Here is a 12,281-nt window from a genome sequence, read left to right as displayed (position 1 = left end):
CTGTCCTGTGCTGGACGCTGACAGGAGCGCGGTTTAGTTCACTGCTGCCGCACACTGGACTGGGGAGGGATTACATCATTGTGAAAGGCTAGCTTCTTAAATTATTATTATTATTATTATTATTATTATTATTATTACTAAAGCTGAGATTTGACATAACATGCATTCTAATCTGATGTAATGTTACAGTTATGCTGAACATATTGTGGCTTTGGCATAAGAAGAAACCCAGCCAGCATAAACCTCTGGCCCATGTCCGATACAGTTTGGCTAGCCAGATAAGAAATCTCTGGCCCAAGTCATTTTGCCCAGATCCGGCAACCAGAACCATCAAAATAAGCCCATTTATGCCCCTCATTTTGTAGACTACTTCAGATGCAATAGATTTAACAGCAGGAGGTGATCGAGAGTCTGCTGCATTTTCATTTTTATTTCAAATGGGCCTGAATCATTCATGAGTCACTGAGCTAAAATGGCTAACGTTAGCGTGGTTTGCACTTTTTGTCCTCCATCACGTTATCTACAGTTATTTGTGAGATACCTGTGTAATGGTCGTGGCAGTCATGTCTAAGGATTAATTCCAACCAGTATCTCAAATTAACTGACACACCATCCACTAACTATATGATCAAATACAGTTTCAATTAAATTGTTTATTCACATAACATCACACATCAGCATTTTGGCTACATCTTTTGAGCAAAAGCCAAGAAACCTTTGCTTGAGAAACATTTTGAAAGTGTCCAAAAATGCAAAATTGTACAGCTCTTATGCCTGTATTTAGCACACAGAGCGTCATCTGTGTTCTTTGCAGCTGTTCAGATTAATGAAGCTTCTGCCTCACCTTTCACACATGCACATTTTTTTTTGCCAGTATGTGTTTGCATATGAGGCTGCAGGTTGTTGGGTTGGGAAAAGCTTATCAAGCTAATGCCACCTTTCTCCCCAGTATGAACTAGCACGTGTCTCCTCAGGTTACCAGAACCGCTGAAGACCATGCCATATGAAATGAATGTCCTCCCTCGGAATCTGTGTCAGCTTGAAGGTTTTGCCATATATAGTGCATTTGTGAGTTCTCCTGAGTGCAGAGACACATGTTTTCTGTGAAAAGGCCTCACCACAGACACTTGAAAAGTTTGCCCTCTGTATGAATCTTCTTTCATAATCTAGCTTTGAAGATCTGAACACCACCCCTGAGGCAACGGAGCTGTAGAGCTTTCCACACATTTTGCAGCACTAAGGTTTCTTCTTATTCACATTCTCATGACTGTACAAGAACTTTTTCCCACACACTTCACACATGAATGGCTTCTCTAACTCATGAACCAACACGTGGCCTTTAGGGAAGCTTTTGTAAATCGTTTTCTACACATTTCACACGCATGTAACATCGCAATGAAGGAACGTGTCTTCATATTCTTTGCAATCATAAAGCTTTTGCCACAGATTTCACACTTGTCTACTGTGTGGACAAGAAGATGCTTCTTCCGTTTGCTGGTGGACTCGAAACTTTTGCACCAGCCTCTCTTTTAAAAGTGTCAGTCTGTGTATATGAGCATCCTGATTTGGAGAGTCATTTCCCACGTGCTAGACAGGAATACAACTTTTCACCTGTGTGGATCCTCTGGTGAGAAATCAGACTCGTGTTGTGCAAAGATACAGCTTTATGTCTGCATGAGTTAGTTTGCTTCAGTATCTCTAAAGCTTTTTCCACATGTACAGCAAAGGAATGTCTTTTTCTCACCAAGTGTACAGCTGTGACTGTTGAGGGCCCTTAGTAATCTAAAGTTCAACCATGTGGTTTTGCTTCAGCGTGTCCCCGCAGTGTGATAATCTTAGTAATCCTAATCATCTGACTCATTCTCCTTCAGTTTCACTGGTTGCACATTTTGCTCAGAAAGCCCAATAACAGTGCTCTTTCATCACTGACTGCCACCTGAAGCAGCAAACAATGAATGTATTTCTAGGAGATATTCAAAATAACATACACTCCATTGACAATTAATAGGGTGACCTAAAATGTACCTACACCTTGGCCATTTTGTCAGGTACACCTTCACAATAAGGTTTACAAATACTGTAGCCTGTAGCCCATCTGTTGCTGTAGACCATGACTGTAGACTGTAGCCCATCTGTTGCTGCATAGTTTATAATGTGGTCCTATTGTAATCTCATCCCATTGATGGACAGGGTAGAAGATGTGTCAGATTCCAGTCCTGAAGGGTCACATCACTACTTTGCGATCTCTTATTAAACACACCTGATTCAACTTATCAGCTGATTAGCAAGGACTTTGTGAGTTGAATTCATAGTCTGTGTTTGAAATAGCCTACTACATGCTGCGGTGTCTGCCATGGGCCATGCTCAGGAGCTTAGGGGATGTGGTAACGCAATGCGGCTCTCAGGAGATGCCACACTCCCAGCATAAAACAGACTATTGTAGATGTTGTTGTTGTAGTTGCGACTAGTGAAACAGTTGTTGTTTGCCAAATTGTGTCCATGGAGGGTGGGCTCTGAGCGTGAGTTTGTCCACCCTCCACGTGCCCAACGCACGCTGGGCTGGGCCTGTTTGAAAATGAAAGAGCATTTGTCTGTATGCGCGTAACATTAGGGGTTCCATGTGACTTGGTTTGGATTAAGTAAATACTTGGATTAAGTAAATACATCTGGGTTTGCCTGTGTGTCTGCTGGAATCCCATATCTGTTTCCATAGCATTCAATATTTTAGCACATGCTCCAGACCCAATCAGGAAACCATTGCTGATTTCAGCTTTAACTGTTTCTGCCAGTAATTCCTGCTAAAACCACCATCATGAATTCCATGCTGAACTAAGCTGTTTGTTGTTGGTCTGATGCTGGTTTAGCTGCTCACCCAGAATGGTCATGCTTGTTGACCAGCATACCAGCATCTAAAATACAACATATACTGGTTTTGCTGGTGACCAGCTATGTTGGTCTATACTTGTTTTTCTAGCAGGGATGACGTGATGAGTGTTGACATATTCAAACCACATCACAGTAAGTATGTTATGAATGTATCTTCTATGCATGTATAACTGTATCATTCTGTTAATGAAATCAACTGTGTTTCTTTAAAGGACTACAATAGATAATACCTAATAGATAAGATGTTTCATTAAACGACAAGTTGTTTTTAAATTTACATTAATTATTAATTAACATTAACTTACATTAACATCCTGGGCTATTTCAGTAATTTTCAAAATAAAAGTTACTTCAGAAGGTAGTAGTAGATGTACCAATATATCAAATATTAAAACCTGGCTATGATGTTGTATACATCATGTTAACATCTCAGCTGATGGAAGAAATCCATTTAACAGATTTAAACTTAAATGTAATTTATTTACACAGTTAGCATTAAGAGAATTTTTGTCCAAAGCCAGAATAAAAAAGGAGTTTGTAAAAAATGTTCATTTCAAATGTTGTGAAAAGTCTAACAGAGGAAAAGACCATTCAAGTCAATTTTAAGCCTTCTTATTTGTTTTAATAGACATAAGCTGCAGTTCAAACTGCAAATGAAAAGTATGTTTTACATATATCACATGTTCAAGCTCCAAAGCAAAAATCTGAAAAACCCAGTATGAGTTAGTCTAAATGCAACCTACACAGTTATTTAGAGGTTCCTCAGGGATCTTCCAGTTTGGGAGTTAGAAAAGAGCAAAAAGAGGATCATCTAGGTCCCTTAGGTCGATCTAAGAACTACTGAATTTGACCAATTGAAATATTGGTGGTTGTAGCTTTCACTGATGTGTAATTCAGGGCAGGGAGTAACACAGGAATTCACCACTGACAGCTGATGACAACTGTGTGTTTTAAACATCCTGATTATATATAACAGAACCAAATGCAACCAAACATGGAGCACAGTAGACAGAGAATAACATGAGAAGAAATGGAGGGTTTCTATTACCTTCAAAATGTACACTATTTAGAACAGCCTCTTGTGTTTGAGTAATGAGAATAAATGTTTGATGCTGTACCTCTCCCAGCAATGAAAACCCAACAGGCCAAAACAAAACTCCCACCTTTTGAACATCTGCTACTGAAACAGTACATAAAACAGCATCTCAACAGCATAGCAAACTGCTATTAAAGGCACTACACTAGCGTTCATAAGTTTGGAATCACTAGCCATATTTTCCGTTACTTTTATACAATAATATTCTATAATAATACTTATTCAGTGTGGATTTAAGTAATACAAACTACTTGCCAAATGGTATTCTTTAGATGTTTTATATACAATTTCAGGAATTCTGTGAAGAGGAAGTGAATAAACGGATAAATACCTGAATTATTTTTATAATTTTTTTTTGTCTTGAGATCTGATCACCACTTTTGAAACATGATGAATTCTGCATTTTAATTTTATTATAATTTAATTCTCATTTCTGAGCAGCTTTCCCAGTCATTTTGGAACTCTCCTATGTGTTTCTCATTCTAAACACATCTGAAATGTCTTAATTCACATTTACAGCTTCTATTATTATCATATTATAATATCGTATCATATTATAATCATTTCATACAGTTGTCTGAAAGCAAACTGTTGTACTGGTTTATAGTTTCGGACTCTTTTGAACAGCAATTCCAAACTTTTGAACACTATAAGCATTCACACACATTTGTGATCATTGTAGTTCCTAAGATAAGCGTACTTCTTCCCACATTTCTCACAAGTGTATGGTTTTATTCCCGTATGAATCTGCATGTGGGCCTTCACGTTGTTCGGCTGGCTAAAGCTTTTTCCACAAACTTCACAGCTAAATGGCTTCTCCCCAGTGTGAACGCGTTTGTGCCTGCGGAAATTTCCGGCAGTGCGAAAGGACATTCCACACACTTCACACTTGTGTGGTTTTTCACCAGTGTGAATGAGCATGTGCATCTTAAGCCCATTGGGCAGGCTGAACCCCTTTCCACAAAGCGAGCACTTGTGCACTTTCTCATTAGTGTGCAGGTACTTGTGCACTTTTAGGTAGGCCTTGTTGACAAAGGTCTTTTTGCACACGTCGCACCTGTAAGCTTTTAGCCCCGAATGAAGCTGCTCGTGTGCATAAAGGCCGGACATGCTGCTGAAGGACTTCCCGCACACTTTACAGCAGAAAGGATCATTCTCTGAATGAAGCCTCTGGTGCATTTTCAGAGCGTAAGTGGAGCTGTAGCACTTGCCGCACACGTCGCAGCGCTGAGGGTTCTTCTCGGCTCTGGGTTCTTCTCCAGCGTCTGTGTGTGTGAACATGTGGTTTCTGAGAGCATAATTGTACACAAAGGTCTTCCCACATTTCTCGCACATGAAGGGCTTGACCATTCCATGCACTGGCATGTGCTCCTTCAGGGAGCCCATCTGACTGTAGCGCTTACCACATACCTCACATTCATATGGCTTCAGGCCCAAGTGATTACGCATGTGCCTTCTGAGATTCGCCCTGTGCCCAAACCTCTGCCCGCAGGTTTCACACACGTGGGGCTTCTCCCCGGTGTGAACGATCTGGTGCTTTCTCAAACTGTTACGACGCTTGAAACCCTTGTCGCAAAGATTGCATTTCCACGGCTTCTCGTCTGAATGAACCCTCCTGTGAATATGAAGTGTGCTCGATTGCGTGAAGCGCCTGCCACACGTCTCACACTGGTACGGCTTTTCACCCGTATGGAGCCGCTGATGCGCTCGCAGAATGTACTCCAGCGTGAAGCCCCTTCCGCAAATGCCGCACAGATACGGCTTAACTGGCAAGTGGATGCGTTCATGCGTCTCCAGGTCGATGAAGCTTTTCCCGCACGTTTTGCATGGGCGGGGCTCCTTCTTCTTTTCACTGTGAGACAAGAGGTGTCTTTCCAACGCTTTGGGAAATTGGTACTTCTTCCCACATTTCTCGCAGGGGGGGAGGGCGGCGTTTGAGTGTCTTCGCTTGTGCTGTATCAGGGAACTCTTCTTTACAAAAGCTTTTCCACACTCATCGCATTTACACAACGCCTTCTTCTTTGGCACTTCAACTTGGGAACTAGTTTGCTCAGTTAATAGAACTGCTGAACTCTCATCTTTAACAGCAGAAGCACCTGTATCTGCAGAAAACAAAACAAATAGTGGAATTAAGTAATAATAATAGTATTATTATTATTATTATTATTATGATTATTATTATTATTATCAACAACAATAATAATTAACTTATTTTAGCATTTTTAGCATAAAGTTTTATAGCATCTTTCATACAGTAGAATGCAGCTCAAAGAGCTTTACAATGACGAAGGCAAACAAAAAAGAGTAACAGAAAAACAGAGAAGATATTAAGAAAAGCATGATAAAAACGTAAAAAAAAAGTCAATACTAATAAAGAAACAATAAGTATAAAACACAAAATGAAATAAGACAACAAGAAAATATGTAATATAATTACATATTACATAACATTTAAAAATCTAAAATAACATATACATATGGAAAACAGAATTTCCTTTGCTTTTCTAAAATAAAGGAGTTGGAAGTAATATGTAAACTTTTAAAGGGCGGCACGGTGGCGCAGTGGGTAGCGCTGTCGCCTCACAGCAAGAAGGGCCTGGGTTCAATTCCCGGCTGGGCGACCAGGGTCATTTCTGTGTGGAGTTTGCCTGTTCTCCCCATGTCTGCGTGGGTTTCCTCCGGGTACTCCGGTTTCCTCCCACAGTCCAAAAACATGCCATCAGGCCAATTGGATGTGCTAAATTGCCCCTAGGTGTGTGTGTGTGTGTGCGGATGTATATGTCTGTTTGTCTGCCCTGCGATGAACTGGCGACCTGTCCAGGGTGTATCTTGCCTTCTGCCCGATGACAGCTGGGATAGGCTCCAGCACCCCACCGCGACCCAGAAGGATAAGCGGTTTAGAGGATGGATGGATGTAAACTTTTAAAGTTTCAAAACATATTCAATATGCAGTTCATATATGTCCATATATGAAAACTATGCTGCAAAAACACCTCGTTTGAATTCACTGGCTCCATGAGAACCAACTCATTTAAATATAACCACCTATTCAAGGTACAGCAGTTTAGCTCCGCCCATTCAAGTTGAAGTTCTAAGGAATGTTTCAGCTCTGAATGAGGCACATTGCAGGACAGCCAATCAGAAGAGAGTTTGTTTATCTTACATCAGTCTTAAAGATACAGTAACATAAACAGCCTGTTTACTTCTAAGGAATAAAGGGAGGTTGGAAATGGTCACGTATGAATACATTATGACTGTTTTTGGTGTATAAACCACACAAATTTAAATAAGCAGATCTCAAAATGCAATAAAATATAGCATACAGGCCCCATAAAGACTACTTGTATCAAAATGCGTTTTCCTGTCTGTACTGTGACACATTTTTGAGTGAAATATGGTATCTGTGAGGGTCTCGGAGCTAGCTGAGCATTTTGCTTGATGATAGGTAGGGGTAATGGGAGAGGGAGGTGAAACATTATTATTAGTTAATATTATTTTTTCATCAATCAAAAATCAACATTAGAGGAAATAAATATAAACAGACAGTACAACATCAGCCAAACGTTTCTATTTATATAGAAGACATGGAGGCCTAAGAATCATGCCTACTTTACTAATTTTACTACTGTCTGCTTGTGCCATCTATTGGCCATTTATGGTTTCTTAAGATACATAGATAAAACAATGGGACATACAGAAGTGAAACCCTTGGTTAAATGATGGAGGGATCAGGCAATCCAAATACTGACATAAAAAACTGAAGGTAATTAAATATAGATTAATATGTTAGAGCCAAACCAGTTGGCCAATAATATGAGGTGATACTGATGACCCATCATTTTAACTGTTTCGGCAAAAACGTTGCTGATAATTAGCCGACAAATACTTAACTTTCTAAGGTCACAGCATTGCAGGGATATAAACCTGTGATTTCCTCTCAATAAGGCAAACCTTACATAGTTGTGACACTAAGAAACCCTAGAAAACTCTACATTCTACATTACATTCTACATATACATTCTAACTATACAGCAGTGATACAAGCTGAACTAGCCAACTAACACACAAAACACCACAATTACTACAATAAAAACAAATGTACAGTAAATGTAAAGTAAAATGTATCCAAACCTAATTTTACAATACAAAAAACTTGGTTTATAAAGAGAATTAATTAAAAAATTTTAAAAATGTGGAATTAATTAACAGAAACCAAAATCATGAAGAATTCTGGGTAGCTCTCTCAAGTCATGTTGTCATTCTGTAGTTGCCGTTTTGCCAGTATAAGACACTCCAAGTCTAAGCTGGATTTCTTACAAATTGCAGCAGTCACACCCTATGGTACACAAAATGGTTCCAAGCCATGTATGGTTTGTCCTACAAACATTTTTCCGCTGAATTAAGAGGTTGTTAAGGAGCCGAAATAGGAATTTTGCTATATGCAAGCCAACATTGCTGCGCACAGAATTGACACCATTAGACTGGCAACAAGTTGCTTTAGCAGTAGTCATGTACATTACAAGTAGCTGGTGTTATAATAAATTAACAGTAGACTTACTGTTATTTCTTTTTTGTCATTTCAGTGGAGGGGTGCATTATTATTAATATGAATGTAGCACTGTTCACATTTCAACTCTTCAATGACCTCTATATTCCACTGACGTTCAGGGAAAAAATGTATGTGTGACAAAATGCATCAGGTTTGGAATTTTTTATGCAACACAGGATGCAATAGAGGCAATAACACTTTCTTCTGAGCTCTAATCTAACACACAAAATGTAACTTTTTTTATTTCCTTTGTTTCAATCATTACACTCACATAAAATGGGTGTGCTGAACATAAATACTATAATTATTTAACAACACATGGTCAGAAATACTCAGAAATAAAACAATACATACCCGCCGTTAACAAGATGGTTTGGGTCTGATTTTTAGCTCCATCTTCCTGCAGAGCAGAACCAAATGTGTTGATGGAGTTGGACTTCTGGGTGGCAGAACTCTAAAAGAAATAAATCAGATGCAAATAAATCAGATACTTATAGTTTAGTAAAGACTCATCAAAACCATTTAATACAAACTGGTTTGAACATACTTTTGGAATGGCGTCCAGCTGTGGAGGAGCTGTCACTGGCAATGCAAAAACCACCAGCTCATTCTGTACATTCCCCGAGAGAGATACTGACACTCCTACAAAAACCAGAAAAGAGGATGAGGAGAAGGTTTTAAATGTGTGAGAATCGTGAGCCACTATTACTCAATATTAGATATTCTCTTAAATACACGTCCAAGCTTTGTACTCTTTTCGCTCATATATCAGAGGTCTCCCCACATGGTGCAGCAACTGAAAATGATGCAGATTTCGATTCAGGCACCATTTAAGGTGGAACGGGAAAAACAGAACGAAAGCTGGAGAATGAGAAGCAACTTCAGCCTCGTAAAAAACACTCAAATGTTGAGAGACATTTTACAAGAAACGATTTTACTTTTGTGGAAAAGTACTGCTGGAGATGCGAGAAAAGTGGCTAGAGCTGATCTAAAGCTTACAGCAGAGCAAAGTAAGTCTGCTTTTTCATTTCTGTTATATTTTTTAAACTTATACTAGCATATTAGCACATACTGAAACATATTTACAGCCAAGATGGTAAAATGGACATTTTTTAATCGATCCAGAATCGTCCACGTCCGCATCGCGATGCATCTTAGAATCAACCCCCCCCCACCCCTACTTACCAGACACTCCTGTTTGGGCACTCTCAGTGGGTCCAGATGCATGTTTTAGCTCTTGCAACCTCAGATTCCACGGAGCTGGCACTCTTTCAAACACACTGTCTGGGTCGACGCCTTTAGACACTTTCACTACACTGCAGAACTTGAACAGGCGGCATATTTTCCGCACTGCCTCTTTGGCCAGGAACTCCAGGACAGCACTGAGTTGCGTCTGCGAAGGAGGAAACAAAGTTTTCAGACAAAATACTTTATGAATGTTCAGCATAATCCGCCCACTATGCACATAATATTCCAGTTACTTTTTAAAACCAGCCATTCTTTGTTATAAGTGAGTTTTTACCTTATTATCACATTATATCGATGTGTTTTTTGTCTTATCACAGTGCCATGGCAGGAAGACAGAAGGCAATTATTACACATTAAGAAGGACTGATTGAAAAGCCCCTGCCAAAATAAAACATGTTTAGCTTACAGGAATATGATATTCTTGCTCAAAAGACAACATTAAAACGGGACAGGACTTTTTATATCTTTTGTTGCTCCAGGTACAACTAGCTTAGTTCACAGTCAGTCCAGACATGTTGATTCTCTTGTTCATAGTAAAAAGAAATCGGGTACGTTTTTAGACACGGTTGATTCATATGTACGTAATTATATGTGGGTGAGTTAATAAAGATTTCCTTCAGTGTTTTAGAAAAATCAGGGAAATCTGTGTACTGTGGCTTTAAGGAGGCGTAGCACAGCATGTTAGAGGCTGCAGAACCTCTTCACTCATAACCAGCACAGTAACTTCAGCAGAAACGTGTCTGAGGGAACTTGGCTCGTAATTTAGGATTCGTCAGTAGTTAGTTAGCTTTGCTAGCAAGCTAGCGTTAGCTGCCTGGGTGGTTAGACTGCTAGAGCTCACTAAAACGTTACTCATTTGTTTCCCGGTTAAACTTACAACCTTGAGCTCTGTTTCATCCCCCGAACTCGCTGGATCTCTGTCGTCCTCGGAACAATCAGGATGGCAGCCGAAAACTCTGCAGATCTCTGCGTGAGCCGTTTCGGTTAACACTGTCATTATCATCATCGTCTGACTCTGAAACACTTCGTACTTCGACATTGCGCCTCAAATGAAACAGCACTGATAAAATGTGACAGAAGTGACGTGTATTACAGCGGGCTAGTTATGTTTAAGTATGTTTACTACCAAGAAACTGTTATTGTTAGCTAGCTATGCTTATCCGAGCGAGTTGAGCATCTGGGAGCACCAAAGATTTTCAACCAGTGACGTCACATCTCGCGACGGCATGCATTTTAAAATAAGAGTTGCTCCTTCATACTGAGCTTCCAGTCAGGACTATCTGTAAATTTATTCCCAATAAATTTCATTTTCACACTTTTTTGATAAACACGTGATGTGAAACACAATTATCAGATGTGCACTTAGTATGCATGGTGTTATTATCACTCATTAAATAAATGCTATGTCTTTATGAGAAATTAAAATTGAAGGGCTCAGAATTAAAAGAAACATCGTGTTGGTGGAGCGTCTAGCCAATGAGGGCTCTGTTGTCATCAAGCCCATGGAGAACGACTGCAGCTTTTGCCCCTGAAAAACAGCCTATGTCATCATGAAGCAATGGCCACCCTTGCTGAAAAAAAGACCATTAATTAATTAGGATTAAAACTTTATAGTTTTACTTTCTAATGGCAATTGGCTTAATGGTTACTTTAAGATACCACTAGTTTCCCGTAGGACACCTTTAGATCCTATTAGGAAACCATCAGATGCATTTGGAATCAGTCCCAGGACACCTGTTGGACCATTAGGATCTTTTACACTGTGATATCAGCACAAAATACAAATGGTGACCACCAGGAACTGACAGAAACATTTGGTAGCTTCCATAATTTTTTTCAGCAGGGACGCAGATGTAAAAAAATCTAAATGGCTTGCATTGAGCCAAGACAGGTGCTGATCAATCTATGTAGGCTGTGTTAAGATGAAGAGCCTGTTGTCTTTGTTTACAAACCTTGGTTCCAGAAAAAGTTTGGACAGTATGTGAAATGCAAATAAAAACAGAAAGCAGTGATTTGTAAATCCACTTTAACCTCTACAAAAACAGTACTATGACAAGGCATTTAATTTTTTTTACCATATCAACCTTTGGTAAATATGCATTATTCTTTAACTGATGCCTGCAACATGTTCCAAAGACTAGAAATGTTAACATCTTAAACAGGTGATGCTATCATGCTTCAGAATAAAAGGAATACCCAGGAGCAAGGACGGATCAAGGCACAGCACTTCGCATCAGTGAATAATCCAACAGTTTAAGAATAACATTCCTCAACAAGCAACTGCAAGGATTGTAGGTGTTTCACTCTGTGGTGCATAATATCATGAGAAGATTCAGGAAATCCAGAGAAATCTCTGTGTGTAAAGGGCGAGGCCAAAAACACTACTGAATGCCCTGACCTTTGATCCCTCAGAAGGCACTGCGTTAAAAACCAACATGCTTCTTTGATGGATATCAACATATGTGCTCAGGAATACTTTGACAAACTTATAATAATTAGTGA

General features: G+C 39.5%; 1 protein-coding gene across 2 annotated transcripts; it reads right to left on the bottom strand.

Moving 5' to 3' along the window:
• Positions 1-3,493: 3,493 nt before the first annotated feature.
• Positions 3,494-10,969, bottom strand: LOC118801102 (zinc finger protein 883-like). Of its 2 annotated transcripts, none has more exons than XM_036561276.1 (5): positions 10,657-10,969; positions 9,717-9,924; positions 9,079-9,173; positions 8,886-8,985; positions 3,494-6,084 (listed from the first exon to the last, which is right to left on the bottom strand). In XM_036561276.1, the coding sequence occupies exons 1-5, from the start codon at positions 10,816-10,818 to the stop codon at positions 4,640-4,642; spliced, it is 2,010 nt and encodes a 669-aa protein (XP_036417169.1). In that variant the 5' UTR covers positions 10,819-10,969; the 3' UTR covers positions 3,494-4,639. The 2 variants fall into 2 exon arrangements, with proteins under 2 accessions (XP_036417169.1, XP_036417176.1); XM_036561283.1 differs by having other exon boundaries at positions 10,660-10,969.
• Between the last annotated feature and the right edge of the window lie 1,312 nt (positions 10,970-12,281).

The sequence above is a fragment of the Colossoma macropomum genome, unplaced genomic scaffold, assembly GCF_904425465.1.
Source record: "Colossoma macropomum unplaced genomic scaffold, Colossoma_macropomum, whole genome shotgun sequence".
NCBI lineage: Eukaryota > Metazoa > Chordata > Actinopteri > Characiformes > Serrasalmidae > Colossoma > Colossoma macropomum.
The sequence above is the reverse complement of the archived record's forward strand: the minus strand, read 5'-3'. Positions and strand labels throughout refer to the sequence as shown.

Excerpts from the sequence above, each read along its gene's own strand:
- LOC118801102 (XM_036561276.1), bottom strand. The coding sequence starts at position 10,818 with ATGTCGAAGTACGAAGTGTTTCAGAGTCAGACGATGATGATAATGACA. Across the intron at positions 9,174-9,716 it reads TGCCCAAACAGGAGTGTCTG|GAGTGTCAGTATCTCTCTCG; the intron begins GTAAGTAGGGGT and ends TGGTTTTTGTAG. Across the intron at positions 6,085-8,885 it reads AACCATCTTGTTAACGGCGG|ATACAGGTGCTTCTGCTGTT; the intron begins GTATGTATTGTT and ends TGTTTTCTGCAG.